At 42.4% G+C, this 18,391-nt stretch overlaps 2 protein-coding genes across 5 annotated transcripts; one reads left to right on the plus strand and one right to left on the minus strand.

The window, feature by feature from the left end:
- Positions 1-318: 318 nt before the first annotated feature.
- On the minus strand, positions 319-3,652 carry LOC128472721 (translational activator of cytochrome c oxidase 1-like). 4 transcript variants are annotated; one of them, XM_053454650.1, is made up of 6 exons: positions 3,500-3,616; positions 3,123-3,403; positions 2,335-2,441; positions 2,006-2,139; positions 1,586-1,763; positions 319-964 (listed from the first exon to the last, which is right to left on the minus strand). In XM_053454650.1, the coding sequence occupies exons 2-6, from the start codon at positions 3,370-3,372 to the stop codon at positions 764-766; spliced, it is 870 nt and encodes a 289-aa protein (XP_053310625.1). In that variant the 5' UTR covers positions 3,373-3,403; positions 3,500-3,616; the 3' UTR covers positions 319-763. The 4 variants fall into 4 exon arrangements, with proteins under 4 accessions (XP_053310625.1, XP_053310626.1, XP_053310624.1 ...); XM_053454651.1 differs by having other exon boundaries at positions 3,555-3,615; XM_053454649.1 differs by having other exon boundaries at positions 320-964; positions 3,567-3,652.
- Positions 3,653-3,831: 179 nt separating this feature from the next.
- Positions 3,832-14,658, plus strand: MRPS15 (mitochondrial ribosomal protein S15). Its single transcript, XM_053454653.1, has 8 exons — positions 3,832-4,050; positions 6,222-6,272; positions 6,830-6,905; positions 7,334-7,382; positions 9,177-9,261; positions 12,006-12,064; positions 12,256-12,447; positions 14,381-14,658. Exons 1-8 carry the CDS (start codon positions 3,918-3,920, stop codon positions 14,477-14,479), a joined length of 744 nt encoding a protein of 247 aa, XP_053310628.1. The 5' UTR covers positions 3,832-3,917; the 3' UTR covers positions 14,480-14,658.
- The last annotated feature ends 3,733 nt before the right edge of the window (positions 14,659-18,391 follow it).

Below are 18,391 nucleotides of genomic sequence, written 5' to 3' on the forward strand. Positions count from 1 at the left end.
TTGGCGGCCTTTTGGCCAGGGGGGGGCAGGTAAAGTCAAGAGGCCCCATCGTCCCACTCGGTAACATATATACTGCACACATTTAACACATTCTCACACTAACACATGCTAAATACATCTGTACGCTAAAACGCACGAACACATATTTACGCATACCCACCCATGCTAACACATGCATACTTACACATACATACTTCTGGGTTTCTCTTGAGCTATACATTTCTTGTATAGCTGGAAACCTATGGTTATATTTTATCCGCTTCAAGTAATCTTATACACCTCTATCAACAAGTATACTTCTATGTAGACACTGAATATATCTAGGCAGCTTTATGGAGATCCCCCCCAGAAATCCCCCCCAAGATTCCTGGAATTAAGATACGCCAGTTGCAAGCGGCAGGAGGGGTGACAGTACAAACACGGCATGATAACAAGGAAACCGGCGGTAACCTAAACCCACCAGTTTACATTTACAGAGGTTAGTGAATAAATAAATACTGCGGCAGCGCGATCCTTTTACACACAAAAAAATGTCTTCACAGTGGACGCCGCCATTTTGCTTTTACAAATGGATAGAGCTGGTGTCTATGACTAGTGTATTCCTGTCCGCTTGGTGTCACTGGTCACTGTCAGATACCGCAAGGTCTCCAGTACCTCAGATGGCTCCATGTGTGAAGGTCCACACACTCGCTCCACCAGATGTTACAGTCCTTCCAGAACTTGGCATCCTGAAGGTGTTCACATCACTCTGGGTTCTGCTGCTCTACTCAATGTTGTCGTAGACCCTCATCACGTCTATTTGATTGTGGATTAACTCTAGGAGTTGCGATGCCAGCTCCATGTCAGCGTCTGAGAGTCTCACAGTGAGGTTTGGGAGGAACTCTGGTCCAGAGGTGAGCGGCACCAGACCCAAAGAGACTAAATTGGAACGAACGTCACGCAAAGACGACACATCACAGATATACTGGGGGGGAAAAAAGAGAATAGAAGAACAGAAGGAATGAATGGTCTGAGGAAAAACCGTTAATCAGGAACTGCTCGTTTCATTAAACGGGAAGTCCTACTGCTTTCCCCTCTGTATGGGATACGTTTATACTGTTAGTTGGGTAACCTATCTGTGATAAGTAGATTTTTGGTAGGTGAAGCAGAGAATCTCCTCTGGTCCCTGCTCCCCCAGTGTGATGTACAAGCAGTAAATCCTGTGTAACTTTTCCTGGCCTGACAGAGCGCTGCCACAAACAAACATGATGCCATTTGCAGCAAAAGATATTTATGTGATTCTGCTGCACAATGCACGGCACGTGACAACATTGGTACCATTTTCCTATCTCCAAGAGAAGACAACTATCTTTGAGGGAGGTGACCACTCACGTCAAACACGGGAATACATAACAAAGACAGAATAGAGACTTTTGTGACAAGTATATTTTCCCATTAAAACCATAGGATAATAACCAAAGGATGAACAAGGGGCGTCCCCCTTTAAAACAATCGGAGACAGCATTATAGGTCTTGGTTTGATGTGAATCCAACCTTGCTCGCTCCTTTCACACCAAGTACATTTCCCCGTCCTAATATCTCTCACCTTGTACACGTCCCTCTCTTCTTCATCTTGTGTTTCCTGCACATCCTCAGCTCCCGCTTCTATAGCCAGTTCGAGCGCCCGTTCCAGCTGCACAGCGTTCCCCTCGCCGTCATTAGTTTGCACCGTCACAACCCCCTTCTTATCAAAACAGTGTCGAGCTCCGTCGCACATTGATCCCCTGAAACGGCAGAAAACAAGTGTATAATTCTGTTTACCTGCTCCTCCCCAGCGAGCATGAATTAAAGAAAAAATAGAAACTTTCTGGACATGACTAAGTAACGAAGAGACTACTAAACATTACCCACGAGTGCATGCAGTCGACTTGTGATTTTGTTTTCAATCAGCGTCGTATAAATATTCCACAGCTTGGATAGACTAATAATATATCCTAATAGTAAGAATAACCCTAAAATCACTTACCCATTCCTTGCCATGATAAGTTTGAGTTCCGCGTATGACCTCTTGTTGTTGTCTGTGAGAGCCTCAACGAGCAGCGAGGAGCCACCAGGTCCTCTCCCCTCATACAGTGCGTACGACGTGGGCTTCGACTTATCCTAGAAGAGAAAACTCACAATCACACAACACGCGTCATATATCAAACCCTAGCAGCTCTTTACAGAGAACAACAGAGAACAAATCCAATTTATCTGTTCCACTTGCTGTCTCTTTTATGGTCCATCTTCAAGCTTAACATAATGTTTACGGTAAAGCGTAGAAGCAGAAGTGTAGGGTCGATGGTAAAAACTCACCGCCCCTTTGATGGCATTGTCGATGGAACTCTTTGGCATGTTTCGTTGCCGACATTGCTCGATCAGCTGCGCCAAATTGACATTCAGGTCCGGGTTCGGTCCTCCTTCTGCAAGAAAAGAACAATGTTAGCCATAAGAGAACTAAGCAAATACATTCCAGAAGATCCGTATAATGTCTTGGTTTATAGAAAGCTGGACTCCTCAAGCATCGGTATAAGAAATCAGTTCAGTGCTAGAAGAGTATATGTATATGTTAACTACCCCATCTTTATAGCACCATGTAATATGTTAGCACGTCATAAAGGATGATAATAACTGTTAAAATCAATCATGTTTGCAACTATCATTACAGACATATCGCACTGTTCAATACCAAACCCCTCCTAGAAAGAATTTTCTCTTTAATAATATCAAATTTTGTATCATATATATATATATATATATATATATATATATATACACACACACACAATTATAGAGCCTTGCAAATATATATATATATATTTGCAAGGCTCTATAATTGTCACATGACAGACAGACTCTTATAGGCAGTTGTTGCCATGCATGCTTCTTACGATGCTTAAACCCTCAGATGAAACAAAAACACCTGTTAAGGTGTATTTGCTTGTAATATTTGACAGAGCGATGGAGGTTTGTGGAACAGCACCTCAAAATCATAGCCCTAGTTTGGCACATGCCACCAACTGGCTCGTGTTTGTTTTACACGTATGTGTTAAACATGCATTGACGCGGCTGCTGGTTTAAGTCACGCAACCACCTGCTCTTACCTCTAACTGCCACTTTGATCATCACGGCCAGTTTGGCAAATAGCCGCGCCCGCGCCTCATCCTTAGGACCTTTTATATGCTTCACCTTGGACCACTTATTGTGTCCAGCAGAGGAAACCGGGGAACTGTGGAAATCTGAGCCTGGGGAGTACAAGCCCAGGTGGGCCCAGATCTCCAGGGGTTCCTGACATCCAACTGAAGTCCTCCAGAGATGTTTTCTGGATAGGCAGATGATCCTGTTTAAAGCCATTGTCACCCTTTCAGCATGGCAGAATCCAAACCTACGGGTAAAGGGTGTTAAAGGGCATAACGTGTGTCTCCCCCTCCCTCTGCAGGGTGTCAGTAAGACTATTCACTGAGTATTGGATGCCAGATACCCCTATAGGCTTCGTATAGTAAATTATACCGGCACTTTAACTCATTCAGACGTACTTTCCTACATACCACACGAGCTACCTCACCAAGGTGGCCCTTTACTTCCGGCATACGGGGCACGCCCACCTCCCCATGAGCCCCTGTGTCGTGTCTATTTTCGCTGTACCACGGTCACATGGTCTGCCGACGTCACCAAGGTCCTTCTACTGGGTAGGTACTAGCGGCTGCCATTCAAGCCCCTGTCGTACCGCTCGTAGTGGGCAGGGATGGTAGACTAGTGCTCGAACCTGTATTTTCTCCTGTGCCCTCTAGATGGCGATCATAGTCCATAGAGCATCTACACTCGATTATTCCTTCCTGGGGAAAATGGCTGCGCCCTTGTAGCATTGTTGGTGTTGCTGTGCCGATCCGGGAGTGAAGATGTTTGCGTTGCGAAAACCTTTATGTGAAGCACTGGGTCGGGGCATTAGGCTGGGAACCGGCCCGGTGAGTGTGGGGAGCCGAGTTGTAGGAAATGCGGTGTATGACAGAGAGAGGAGAACCCTGGAAACACGTGAGTAAAAATGACCTATGCGTGGGGGACAGCAAATAAGCGGTATATGTCATTCTTTTGACCTTGTTCCCTGCTGGATGGAACTGTCAAAATAAACTTTATAGGTGGGAGGCGATATATTAACCGAGCCCCACCTAAATGCATTGTGTATGTGAGCAAATGGCATTCTGACACTAATTATTTATGTTTCTAATTGTGTTCACTGAGCACTTACAGGTTATCTATCTATCTATCTATCGCGCGTGGTATTCGATTTTCACTAAATTATTAAATTTACTAATCCGAGCTCCTATAAGTATAGTCCCTTTTTTAAAAAAAATAAAGCGTTGCGCCTATAATTATAAAAGTAACAATCAATCGATTATTACACCAAAATAATGTGCAGTGGAGATAAAGATAAAAAATAATAATACTTATATTGATTTTCTAATCTCCATTTGTTGTATCAGAATCATGTATCAAAATGTAGAAACAAAAAAGAAACAAAAGATCATAGTGCTTTCAACAAGTATATGTGAATCAGGTGTATCTTCTATATGGTGTTTCACTCACATGGGGATGAGCAATGAGTTTGCTCTGACTTGTTCAAATATATAGCAAAGGAGCTCTGGCTCCGTTTTCATTTATCGGGTTGTTCTGGTAAGTTCTCTCTGAGTCCCTCCTTCGAGCGTTTTAGCCGTCCATACAGCAAGAACACGAATCAAGCAGTACAAGATAGAAAGGCAGGGAGGTGAGATATAAATGCGTATTTAATATTTAAAAAAGATGCAGCATGCTTACATTTAAAAAAACAATCTGTAGCACGTCTGAGTCTCTCTGTTTTTTTCCGAGACGGGGGGCTTGCAATGGGCGATGACGATCCAACACGCAAACGCGTTTCACCCAATCAGGCTTCTTCAGTGATGTGTTGGTTTGTTCTCTCCTCCCTCCTTAAGTACTTGATCCGGTGTATGACGTGTTAATTGTCTCTCGTTACATTGTATCAATTGTTTATATATATATATATATATATATATATATATATAATTTTTTTTATATATTAATAATTTATATAACTTATTAAATAGTACAATATTTAGCGCCTGATCACTATTACTATCACTAGTAGTCCCTTTTTAAGCAATACCGCCTCTAAAATAGTAATCATTTATGTTCTGTATAATTGAAGGCCCCCCAGTATCTCCATGATCTGCATTATGTTTCTAGTTGGAACAGTGTGCAGAATTGATATGTTCTCTTTTGCTGACTCCATGCTTCCATGCTAATGATAGCGATGGGATCTCGTGCTGAAACCAGCGATGAAAGTTACACTGCATAGACAAAAGTATTGGGACGCCTGATCATGATACCAACAGGTTCTTTGATGACATCACATTCTAAACACATAGACATTAATATGATGTTGGTACCCCCTTTGCAGCTATAACAGTTTCCACTCTTTCTGGAAAGGCTTTTCACAAGATGTTGGAGTGTTTCTGTGGAAGTTTTTGCCCATTCATCCAGTAAAGCATTTGTGAGGTCAGGCACTGATGTAGGATAAGAAGGCCTGTCTGGCAATCTCTGTTCCGGTTCGTCCCAGAGGTGTTTGATGAGGTTGAGGTCAGGGCTGTGTGCTGGCCGGTTCTTCCACACCAAACTCATCCAACTGTGTCCCATTACCTTTAGTGTATATGCCCTAAGAGCAAGTGTAAGCACGGATGCAGTGTTTGATACCTGGCTCTCCTAACTGATCACAGTCACTAAGCTACTCAGATTTTTACTGATAAGAGAAGGGGGTGAAGCTGGTAATAAGTTTTGCCTTCTGGCTTAGAGGGTGGTTTGCTTATGTTAATCATTTGGTGTACTCTGATTTAGGCCAAGTATATGGTTATTGTTGATTTTGTATTTGGTATTATTGTTATATGTAAACAAAATAAAAGACCACAGGCTGTATAATCCAAATTCTATATCTTGTGTTTTTACTTAGAAACTGCAATCTGTTCCGTTGTTTGTTATTGTGGTTAATGCGTATCCCTTACAGCCGCATGTAGGGGACAGATTTACTTAACGCCTTCTGTTTTTATAACATATATTTGTTGTTATGATATATCTGTTAAAGAAAGATTTAAGTCAACGTCTTTCGCCAGGCATCACAATGTAATTTGCTGTATTTTTTTTTCTTCCCCATCTAGGTAGCTGCCTTGCTCATGCTGTAAGAAATTATGCTCGGGCAAGGAAACAAGGTAAATCTCCTAGAACTAAGAATGTATGTGTAGCAGCTAATATACATAGCTGCATTGCCCGCTCTGTTCCTGGTTATGATGCCCGTTGACGATTGGGTTCAATCATGAATCCATCCACAGGGAGCAAAGCGGGTGGGACTGTGTATGTCATGTCAGGAGGCAGCAGCCTGGTAACTTGTGTTGCTTGGTTCCCTAAAGACCGCAAAGCTCAGCTGTTTGTCTCAAGAAACAGTAGGAATATTTTTTTATCTAATGCAGTAGAAAGTGAAGCGAAATAAATGCAACAAGTGCAGAAGAGCTGAGCGTTGTGGGGGTTCTAGTTCAACAACAGCTACAGAGCTTCTTGTCAGCTACTCGTTTCTAATAGAAGAAAATCCTTGGCTCTCTTTTTGCGTGTACAGTCTATAATCTTGTCTTATCCACTGTAATTTTTAACTGGCATAAAGTGATCTAAAAGATGTTTATATTCAACGAAGCTCCATAAGGTCTGGTACAATAAACACATTGAAAATATCCCCCCCATGAATTTTTTTTTTTTTTTTGTTTTTTTTTTTAAGATATTCCCAGCCAGCTTGATGACTTGCCACCCACTCTGCTGAGGAAAGACTATGCAGGGATACAGCTGACGGATCAGTAAGTGAGAAACGGTGCACGCGTTTCACTAGCATTCATTGCTGCTCGTCATGGCTTGGGGTGGCCTTGGAAAACACTTAGACAAAGTGAAATCCCCTACCAGTAGACAGCAACGTTTGGTAAATATGTTTTTTGTTGTTGTAAAGAAATACATCCTTCTTGATATATGGATAGAATGTGGTTGTTTTATGCTAAAGAAGGGAAATGTTAATAGACTAAATATCAACTGCCTCAGCTGATAAAACTGTTGCATTGGTCAGCTCAAAGCTGAAACTGTGGATGTGGTTAGCAGCACACTTGTAATGCAGGTTACACTGAGCCTTGCTTAATAGTAAAGGGTGATGTATTCATGATATGGCCAAAAGGGAGGTGCATTCTCTGGACAATGCTAAGAGTAATGGCAAACTCTCCCCTGTTTTTTATTGCAGAGTGGACGATGTTGTTAAGCGGTTGTTGTCGCTAGAAATGGCGAGTAAGGTCAGTTACCATTAGTAGACACGTGGCAATGTAGCTTGATGCTGCAGGGGTGTGGGAATTTAAAACAAAATCTACTTGTCCAAGGGACTAATGTGGTAGCCCAATCTACTTGTCCCTCATGACAATCTACTTGTCCTGATACAAAAAATAATTGTAATCAAAGCTGTTAATACACATGTGCCTGGTGCCTCTAAATCATTTGGTGTGAGATGTGATACTTTGTTTTGCACACATTATCCCCTATGCACCAGGCATGTGTATTAACGGCTAAATAATGTTATATTAATAACACCGCGTCAACCAGCATAACAGCACTCCTCATACAGAGCCCATCATCCTGGGGAATTCCCCTCATGAGTTTCTCCTCACATCCACTAAAATGCAGAAGATCTGCAAACAGGGCTGTGTGGGGGCATCGTGCCGGATATGAAATGACGTCGTGGCTGGCGTAGCCACAACACAGTGTGGGGGAAGAGGCTTCAGTGGTGACCTGCCACTGACTGGAGGATATCCGTAGGGCTGAAACGAACGATTATTTTTATAATAGATTGATTGGCCGATTATTTTTTCTGATTAAATGGAGGAAAACAATATGCAATTCTTGTTTATTTAAAGTTATTTAATGAACAAACTAGGTGTTAAAAACAAACAGCAGACTAAAAACTTTACATTCGGTTGTGTCAATGTACTCTTTCATATTTAATAAAAACTAAGATTGAGAAAAATGCATTTCTTGTTTTTATTTCCTTTTATTTGCCAACTTGCCCCCAGATATGCCTTATACCCCCCAGATATGCCAATTTGCCCCCCTAGACTTACCAATGCATCCCCATTCTTGTCCCCCATGCTCCAGACTCCCTGATGTCTAATGGGGGCAGACAGTGGACGTCCAAATGATGCGCGTAGACAACCTCTGCTGCTGCTCAACACTTCCGCTGGGGCTTCTGACGGACTCCCGGAAGTTCATGTCACGCCAGCACTCTGTCATAGAAGCCACGGCAGAAGTGTCGAGCAGCAGCGGAGGTTGTCTACGCGCATCGTCAGACGTCAACCGGCTGCCAGCAAGGAGGATCCAGGTCCGCTGCAGGGGATCCTCCTCTCTGGCAGCTGATGAACATCTGCGTGATGTGCGCAGACAACCTCGGCTGCTGCTGCTGGCTGGACCTTCTATGATGGAGCACCAGAAGGTCATATTGCGCCTGCGCTCCGTCATAGAAGCCCCGGTGGAAGCGGAGGGCAGTAGCAGAGGTTGTCAGCGTGCATCGCACAGACGTCCACCGGCTGCCAGAAAGGAGGATCCAGGTCCCCTGCAACGCTGAAACAAAAAAACGGCGCCTGGAACTGCATGCCCTGGGTGTCGGGCGATACAAACTGCACATCCCTGCTGCTGATTCTATTTTGCACTACTGATAAACATAGCTGTTTCCTTTGTTGGATTAAATCCTCTAACATATTGAAGTTTATCTGAAAAATGGAAAGTTCCGTTCATTTTATTTGTCTCATTCAGCTTTACATAATGTATCTTATTGTGTGCTTGAATTGGAGAGGCCTACCGTACCTGTCTTGTATTTCTGTGCAATTTGATTCACACAGTAGCCTGGAATACTATTAACCCATGTTCAGCAGCAACTCTCGATACAAACTCTGCCCAATATTAACCTGTTTTTATACTTCAGTATGCACATATAGCGATATGTGTTTACATTTTTAACAATATACAGTGAGTAATAACAATGATGGTGCAACCAGATGTTTTATTTTAATGTACATTTACATTTATTTTGACTTTCCCAGACAGAGAAAATAAAGGTTAAAACACAGCAGCTGGTGGACAAAGTGAAAAGAGGCCCTGATGACACTTATTCCCCTGAAGTCAGAAGTGAGTATGGTCCTAAGTGGCTGGGGTAGTGGTGTTTTTAGTTGACACTGCATGAGTACTGCATTTTATATGCCTAGTACTGTTTACCTCATTAGCTCTTTTTCCCAAATCTTACATTGTAAATATATATTATGTATTTATATCACACACACCCATCAAAAACCACCTTGTGTAAATACCATGGGAGAGGGTATATGTGTATCCTGTCCACAGGATCTGCATGGTTATTCATCTCCTCGTCATCTTAATTCTTCCCTATTGGATTTGTTAGTTAATAGTGTCTCTGCCAACAGTCTCATCTTTCATGATTTGAACTAGAGGTCTCCTGGACGATTACGTTGATAGAAAAACAGAAAGCACTAGCTATAGGTAGCAACAGCCCCGATTTAATGACAGATCACTTGCTACTGCTTACATAAGTCGTAATGTTAACAGATACATTAACTATTTTGGAGGCTTTGGTATAGTACTTTGGCCAATGGAAATACAACAGTGTTGCTGAGTGCACATAACATAGCTGGATAAAGTGTTTCTTTTTGTAATGAAAAGGGAAGGGCTTTATATTCTGATATTCTCAACCCCTTAAAGAAACCTTTCCTGGAATGATTTGTCTTTGTTGTGTGTGATCTATCTCTCTTCAGTAAAACGTTTCACAATGTGCTCAATTTCTCAATGAAATGTCTTTGTTGTGCTCTGTTCCTTCTCTCTATGGTTTATGGGATAGCCTTGATGTAAAACATTGTCTAAAAACATTTGAGGAACCATAGAAAAATTATTTTTAATACACATGTAAAGTTGAGGGAAAAAAGTCTACTTCACGCTTGCTTGGCTCTTTGATGTCACTTAAGCAAGTGGGCAAAAGAAACAAAGGAGAACATTAGTTGGCCTCCATAAGCCCTGCTAGTTTTTTCCACAAGGATAGAGGTCAACGACATAAAAAAAATCCTAAAAGACATTTATTAAATGTAACCGTGTAAAATGTAACTAATTTACAATCACAATTGTGTGTTGAGTATGTTGTGAGGAACAGCTGTTGAAACCAGTCATTTCTTTCTTTGTGATCCATGAAAGTAGCTTACATTTTATGTATTTTTGTTGTTTGTGAATTAATGGGACTGTTATGAAGGGTCGGTGTCACATTGTCTGTGTGCAATACAAGAAGCATTTCAATAGGAAACTCTGCATGGTGTGTGTGTCTCATTGTTGCTTCGTTGGCAGTTAATTTAAATATTTTGGACTACTACTTGCAGCTGTTCCGTGCCTTTTACCTGTGATTATCTAAAATGCCTTCAGCTTGTCAATAAGAAATGGAAAAGCATAATTTAATGAAGGATTGTATCCTTTATGTGCTCTTCCTTTTGGGTTTCCCATGTATTCTGTTTGTGTAAACTTTTTGGACAGGATTGAGAGTGTTGTAGGCTACTCTGTTAACAGCCTAGGCTGAATGGTGCCTGAGCTGCGTGGTTTAAAATTGAACTCTTATAAAGGTAAAATCCTTTCTCCGAGCTGTACTATTGGAGAGACTAATTCTATAATAAGTTTAATTTTCTAAACATTCCTTCTCTGCCTTTTGGCTAAGATCAAGTAAATACCTGTGAGAGAGAGAAAGCTTGGCCCTCTAGCCATAAGCTTGAGTAGGCTCACGAATGTGCAGGAGTACATTTACTTACATGAGACATGAAAAGTGCACAAAGATCACCTAGATTGTTTTAATGAGCCATGCCTGAAATGGCAAAAAAAACTCCTTCAGGTTTCAGACACTGACTTTTTGGATTCTTCACGTTGAAAATGCCACAGCTGTCTGAGTTCCTGAGGACACAGCATTGTGGTGGGGAGATGGTTGAGCCTTTTGGACACTTCCATCTTGGAACAAACTTCAGTTGGTCTCTTTGGAGGAGACCCTAGAAGATCCAGCCCTACCTTGACTTCTGTCTGAGAGGGAAGGAAGGGGCTGCATATCCACATGGGGGGGGGGGGGTACAACCTCAGAAGAAGAAGACTGGGGACCTGTCGCCCTATGGCCTTAAACCAGGGGCGTCCAACCTGCGGCCCTCCAGCTGGTTCAGGACTGCATCTCCCATAATGCTCTTTCGGCTAAGGGGCTGGCTGAGGAGTATGGGAGATGTAGTCCTGCCGCAGCTGGAGGGCCGCAGGTTGGACGCCCCTGCCTTAAACCAACTGGAGTGCCAACTGGAACATCTGGGCTTCAATTAAAATAAACAAAAACTGAGACTTTTTTTCTTCTCATACAGGTTTAATGAGTCCAGATTAGTTTATGCAATGCTTCCTATATTAACCATTACGTGAATTTATTATGTACAAGCCCAGTTTTGGGAAGCTGTAAGTCAGAGTAAGCATGACAGATATCTGCAATATCTGCTATATGGAGAAATACACGTTTCCCTATTTATTAGTTGCAATCTCTGCTGGAAAGACTAATTTCAAAACTGTAGTACTTGCATTATTGTGTGATTTTGGTTAGGGTGTTGCTGACTATCATGCAAAACTGCTGTGCATGATACATTCTTGTGAAGAACTGTGTTTTTGCAAAATGAAGTAAGCTAATCTATCATGTCAAGGCACCACCATGAGAGATGAAGGCCTAAAAAGAAAAGCATGCCTCCCAGCCATCCTGTTTTCTATTCAACAGTCCTGATTTTGTCACTGTCAAAGGTGCAAATTCAGGAATTTTTTTTTTTTTTTTTTTTTTTTTGCATGGTACTAATTTGTCTGTTTTTCTGCAGTTGCTATTTTGACATCCAGGATCAGAAATTATCAGGAGCACCTTCACATTCACCCCAAGGTAAGCTGAAGGAGAATAGAGGCAATGCATCAAGTAAGAGTTGTGGGAAAGGATAAGAAACCTGCAGCTCTTAGAGGACTGACCATTGTGTGGTATAGTAAACCATAGCCTACCTTCATATCTTCCTTCTGATGCTGTTCATCTATCCTCTCTAAGTTACCTTCTTCCATGCTTTTTTTTTTTCTCCCCAGGACAAGGCAAACAAACGCCGGATGCTGATGGCCATTGACAAACGCAAGAAGCTGCTTAAGAATTTACGTCTCACTCATTGGGAGGCATTTGAAAATGTGTGCACCCAGCTGGGAATTGAATACACCTTTCCACCAGAGTATTACAGACGTGCCACTCGCAGGTGGTTGGCAAAAAAAGCCCTCTGCTTAAAGGTCAGTGTGGCATATCCCTTGTGCAAACTCAATTTTATCAAATCTAGTTGGACAATAGCATTTAAAAGGAGAAATAGATTTACAGAGGCATGCAATGTGGGACCAAGAAAATGGCACAGGGCATATTATACATCTCTTAGCAGCTTATTTTTAACAACCACACTTTTATAAAAAGTAACACACTAAAATGGGACAAAAACAACAACAATATTATATATATATATATATATAATTATCAACAGCAGTCACACTCCTATCATGCAAAGTCAGCCAGTACATGCTAGAACATGGCAACAGAGTTTTAACTGTTGGTAGGAGGTACCTCCAATAAATTGACTGAGAACATGAGAACTGATGCAGAAGAAAAGGCACCTTGGATACTAAAGCTAGGTAATGGGGAACAAAGTCTTGGAGAACAGACTATTGAAATCCCAGAAAACTTCATTTGTAATGGGTTTTTGGTTAAGGAAATATTTAGCACTTCTTTTACATTGCTGTTCTCACACTATGCAATACTTTGGCCAAAAAGTGATGATTTTTTTAAAGATAGATAAATATGTACTTAATAGAATAAAAGGAGCAAATTTTCTGGTGGAATTTGTAACTTCAGGCACGCTTGCACATAAATTATGTTTGAAAGTTGGTAAAATAATAAAGTTGCTCTGAATTCTGAACAAGGCTTAGCGAACAGAACGTGGCTACAGAAAAAAAAGTAGCTAAAAAAGTCATAAACGCAGAGGTTCAAACTGGTAGCGCCAAAGGAAATTCTGTTTTTATTCCCGTATGCCAACGTAAAATCTCGCATTAGCGATCATAACATTTATAATTTTAATGCGTCTGTAGTCATGCTCACTGGTGTCCCTTTAACCCCTTAACGACCAATGATGTCCCTGGCACGTCTTGGCATTAAGCAAGCTTAGAAAGCGATCTACAATCAATCTCTCAATAGAGAGGCACTCAGTGACACTGAGCATCCACCCCAGGACACAGCGTGACCTCTCCCCGGAGAGCGGCAAAGACTGGTGGTAGAATCTCGTGCGTGGAAAGGTTTAACATGCCAGCATTTGAAATAACTTGGGGTGTCTCGTTTTTAAAAACATATGGTTTGATGGGGTAAAATGAATTAGCCAGCTTCAAAGGACATTGGGGCAGTAGGACCAGATATCAAAGTTCCGATTTAAAAAAACTCTGATGTTGCTGAACACATATTGGGGTGCTGTGTGACAGTGACATATAGCAGGAGCAGTGTATCCATACTTGAAGTACAATTTGTGTGATTAAAAAACACAAAATAAATTACCACAAAGTTGGACAAAGGGTGATAGTAGTGCATGCAAAGAGTTAAAATACCAGCATCTAAAACACCTTGGGGTGTCTAGTTATGGGGTAAATTGCATTGGCTGGCTTCAAAGATACCCGAAATAGCACATGGGGCAGAATGACCAAATTTGAAAAAATGGTTTTGAAATAGCAAAACGCTACTTGTACTTATTGCCCTATAAAAAAAATGGGTATTTTTAAACTCAGGACAAATAGTAGAATCTATTTAGCAGGTTTTTCATTAGCTTTTGTAGATGAGTAAAAGATTTTTCACGTAAAAGTGAGAAACGGGGGGTTCAATTTTTCATTTTATTTTTTTATAGGGAATTAGATGGTCAAAAATTAATATCTGAAAGAAAGCCCTTCTTGTCTTGAAAAAAACAATATATAACTTGTGTGGGTACACTAAATAGGAGAGAGAAAATTACAGCTAAACACGAGGACCAAAAACATTTTTAGAACAGCCTTGGTCCCAAAGGGTACAAAAAATAAAAACACAGCTTGGTCCTTAAGGGGTTAAATGTGTGTTTGAGGTTACAGTGTATCTGACTTTACAAAACAAAAGCATCTCATCACAGTCCCATGACTTACCCCCTGTTTTGTTTTAATGTAGGTGTTTCAAGAAACAAAGAGGCTTCGGGAAGCAGGACTGCTAAAGAAGAAGGGACCAACACGAACCACATCCCAGGAAAAACAAGGAACACCAGTATAACAGATATGCATGCAATTTATGCTGTTTTCCTTCTGTATGGTTTGCTCTAAAACAATGTTTATCTCTGTGTGAAAAACACTCTTTTTGAATACTCAATACCCCAAAACAAATAAAATATTTTTTGTGTAATTGACTTAATATGTATTGATCATGACAATAAATTCTGCCATATGGCTTTGGAGTAGTCTTTCATAAAAATAATCTTCCTGTGTTAGTGGGACCTTTTTTATTTGCATTGAGGGTTTCTTACTGTGCTTGCAGACATGGGCGTAGGAACCCCTAAAAATCTGGGGGGACAGCATTTTCCCCCCATCAGATCCCCACTTTCTCCCCATCAGATCCCCACTTTCTCCCCATCTCTCACACTATCTACCCCCTCTCCCCCTCTCATACTTTCTTACTATCTACCCTCTCCCTACCCTCCCTTCTCACACTATCAACCCTCTCCCTATCGCCCCCTTCTCACTAGCTACCCTCTCCCTCCCCCCCCTTCTCACTAGCTACCCTCTCCCTACCCCCCCTTCTCACTAGCTACCCTCTCCCTACCGCCCCCTTCTCACTAGCGACCCTCTCCCTACCGCCCCCTTCTCACTAGCGACCCTCTCCCTACCCCCCTTCTCACTGTCTACCCCAGGGGTGTCCAAGTTTTTTCTGCAGTGGGCCACTTCATCAGAATTGTATACGTGCGTGGGCCGCACTCATTTTTCACTGTGAGAAAATATGGCCTTTAATAAAATATGCAGATTAAAATAAAGTAAATGACACAAAACCTTTACTTTTCCTCTCACTGATTTCTGGGCCTAGAAAGCTTTGACTACAAATTCAGGATAATTAAAAATGAGAGCGTTCTATTTATTCTAGGGATGCACCAAAATGAAAATTCTGGACCAAAACATTCACGGTTCACTTAGCCAAAACCGAAAATGACCCCCCACCTTTAAAAATAATAATAAAAACTCACATTTTTTATAAAAGTAGGTAACACACCACAATTGGACAAAAAAAAATTAGCAATATGACTTGGCATGATAGGAGTGTGATTGCTAACAGCAATCACACTCCTATCATACGCAGGCAGCCAGTATATGCTGGTACAGGGTGGCTGTAAGTGATGTGCAGACCCCATATTGCTGGCAGCAACAATACACAAGGGGGGCAGCTAGCCAGGTTTCAGCATGTACTGGCTGACTTGGCATGATAGGAGTGTGATTGCTAACAGCAATCACAGTCCTATCATGCCTAGGTTCCAGCACTTACACATCCAACCAGTAAATGCTGGAATCTAGGCATGATGGAACTGTGATTGCTGTTAGCAATCACACTCCTATCATGCCAAGTCAGCCAGTACATGCTGGTACAGGGTGGCTGTAAGTGATGTGCAGACCCCATATTGCTGGCAGCAACAATACACAAGGGGGGCAGCTAGCTAGGTGTTTCAGCATGTACTGGCTGTCTTGGCATGATAGGAGTGTATTCGCTAACAGCAATCACAGTCCCATCATGCCTAGGTTCCAGCACTTACACATCCATGCTATCACACACACACTCCTTCAGTCATATACTCATTCATTCCCTCAATCACGCATACTCATTCAAAGACCCCCCCACCCCCTTACCTGCACTGCAGCTCCTCGATGCCGCTCACAGACTTCAGCAGGGGGTGCGGCCTCCCTCTGCGTTCTCTGGTACCGCACAGAGGAAGCAGGATGTGATGTGATGTCGCGTGACCTCTGCTGGGTTCCGCTTCCTCTGTGCAGTACAGAAGACCCTCCCACAGGTAAGTAGCAGGGCTCGAGGTGCGGACCGCGTATAATCGGTTGCCCTGGCTGCCGATCTTACGCGGGCCGCACCTCGAGGTCTCGCGGGCCGCGTTTGCGGCGTTTCTATTGGGGGTGGTTCCTACGGCCCTGGGGGAGATTTCTTCATTATCGGTCCCCCCGCATGAGTTACTGGGGTGGATCTGTCCCCCCCGTCCCCCCCCCCGGGTTCCTACGTCCATGCTTGCAGATCATGAGACTTGGCATCAATGCATTTTTTTAAGCATATAGTTTCAGCAAAAGTAACCATAGTACACTTTTAGCGATACTTCTACTACCCCTTAAATTTAAGTGGAAGGGTTTCCATCACCTTTTACCCGCCATAACTTATGTAATGGTATTTCTTAGCTACCCCTTGCCTCAACTATTAAGCCAGTATCACAACCTCATGCTGACGAGTCCCTTGAAGGACGAAACAGCTGTCCATGAGTGGTGATCTGGCTATTGTACCTCTTCCCGAGTTTTGTCTAAAGTCTTGTACAGCGGGCAACTACTTTCAAGGGATCCATGTATAAAGTGGATATAGAGGCAAAGATGATAATTGTTAACCTTATTTGCATGTGCCTACCCAGAATCCCTTGTGGTTGTGAAAGCACCATGGGATTTCTGAGGGAAAAACAAGCCTTCTGGCTTGTCTGGTGTCTGTAGATGAGTGTTTAATAATACTTCTACTACCCCTTGAATTTAAGCGGAAGGGTTTCCATCACCTTTTACCCACCATAACTTATGTAATGGCATCTCCAAGACTAAACTTCGGATTACTCTGTCTCCAAGGCCACCAATTCCTAATATCTCCACAATCTACCAAACAGCTGTTTGCTGTTCTGTCTTTTCAACCAAATGTTGCCTTCTCCTGTAAAATTCTCTCAAACATGCCCTTCCCTCACACAAGGCACTGCTAAACTACTAATTTATTCCGGTGTGACATCCTGTCTTGATTATTGTAACTCCCTACTTACTGGCCTCCCCCATTCCATTTTTTACACTACAATCCATTTTAAATTCCTTTGCCATTTTTCACTCTTTTATGTTACCCAACTGTCTCACCCTTTTAAGCATTACAGTAAAACATTTGACCCATACCTGCAGAGTCATCACTCAAATCACTTTTGTTCAGTGTAGTTGGGCTTCCTATTGGCTGCTAGAATACCCTGGTATACAGTGGTGTTCATGGTCGACTCAATGGCTGTGGCTGCAAAACAAGCCCATGTCATCACCCCTCCACCACCATGCTTCACAGTTGGTGTGAGGTGTTTTGTGTTGGTGTGCTGTGTTTCATCGAACGTGACGCTGTGCATTATGGCATTATCTCCACTTTGGTCTCGTCTGTCCAAAAGAAATTGTTCCAGAAGGCTTGTGGTTTGTTCAGATGCAACTTTGCAAACCTAAGCTGTGCTGCCATGTTCTTTTTAGGGAGAAGAGAGAATAAGCTTTCTTCTGGCAACCCATCCAAACAAACCATACTTGCTCAGTCATTTTCTAATTGTACTGTCATGAACTCTTAACATTTAACTTGCTAGCTGAGGCCTTTAGAGTCTGAGATGTAACTCTTGGGTTTTTGCATTTTCTCTGAGCATTGCACAGTCTGACCTTGGAGCGAATTTGCTGGGGCACTGTGTGCAAGGTCTCTCCGAAAATTTGTTCAATCACAAACATTTCCAGACTACCTTTCTCCAATGTCTGTCTTTCCCTCTGTGGCCCCCTCACCTAAGCTCTGTGTGACAAAGTTCAGAAAAATGCATTTGGTGGCTTTTGTTTGGTCTTCGTATGATCTGAATTTGCTACTTTGGTGTACCTTAAATGGCTACATCTGATTTTTCCTGAACAACACAGAATGTAAGCCATTTTATTGGTTCACACAGTAAACTCAGAAATCTAGTGTGCATTAATAGGTTGCACATTGATGGTATCGGCCATCAGGCCCGGACTGGCCATCGGGCACACCGGGCATTTGCCCGGTGGGCCGGGCCACGGCAGGGCCGCATTGACTTTAGGGGCTGATGGAGCTGCAGCTCCAGGCCCCTAACCTACCTACGGCCGCAGTAAAGCAGGGCATAAGGGGCACCTGCCCTTTAAGCCCGCCGCAACTGCGACC

The sequence above is a fragment of the Spea bombifrons genome, chromosome 2, assembly GCF_027358695.1.
Source record: "Spea bombifrons isolate aSpeBom1 chromosome 2, aSpeBom1.2.pri, whole genome shotgun sequence".
NCBI classification, from domain to species: Eukaryota; Metazoa; Chordata; class Amphibia; order Anura; family Pelobatidae; genus Spea; species Spea bombifrons.

Excerpts from the sequence above, each read along its gene's own strand:
- LOC128472721 (XM_053454650.1), bottom strand. The coding sequence starts at position 3,372 with ATGGCTTTAAACAGGATCATCTGCCTATCCAGAAAACATCTCTGGAGG. Across the intron at positions 2,442-3,122 it reads GATCAAAGTGGCAGTTAGAG|AAGGAGGACCGAACCCGGAC; the intron begins GTAAGAGCAGGT and ends CTTTTCTTGCAG. Across the intron at positions 2,140-2,334 it reads ACAATGCCATCAAAGGGGCG|GATAAGTCGAAGCCCACGTC; the intron begins GTGAGTTTTTAC and ends TTTCTCTTCTAG.
- MRPS15 (XM_053454653.1), top strand. The coding sequence starts at position 3,918 with ATGTTTGCGTTGCGAAAACCTTTATGTGAAGCACTGGGTCGGGGCATT. Across the intron at positions 6,906-7,333 it reads GGGATACAGCTGACGGATCA|AGTGGACGATGTTGTTAAGC; the intron begins GTAAGTGAGAAA and ends TTTTTATTGCAG. Across the intron at positions 12,065-12,255 it reads ACCTTCACATTCACCCCAAG|GACAAGGCAAACAAACGCCG; the intron begins GTAAGCTGAAGG and ends TTTTCTCCCCAG.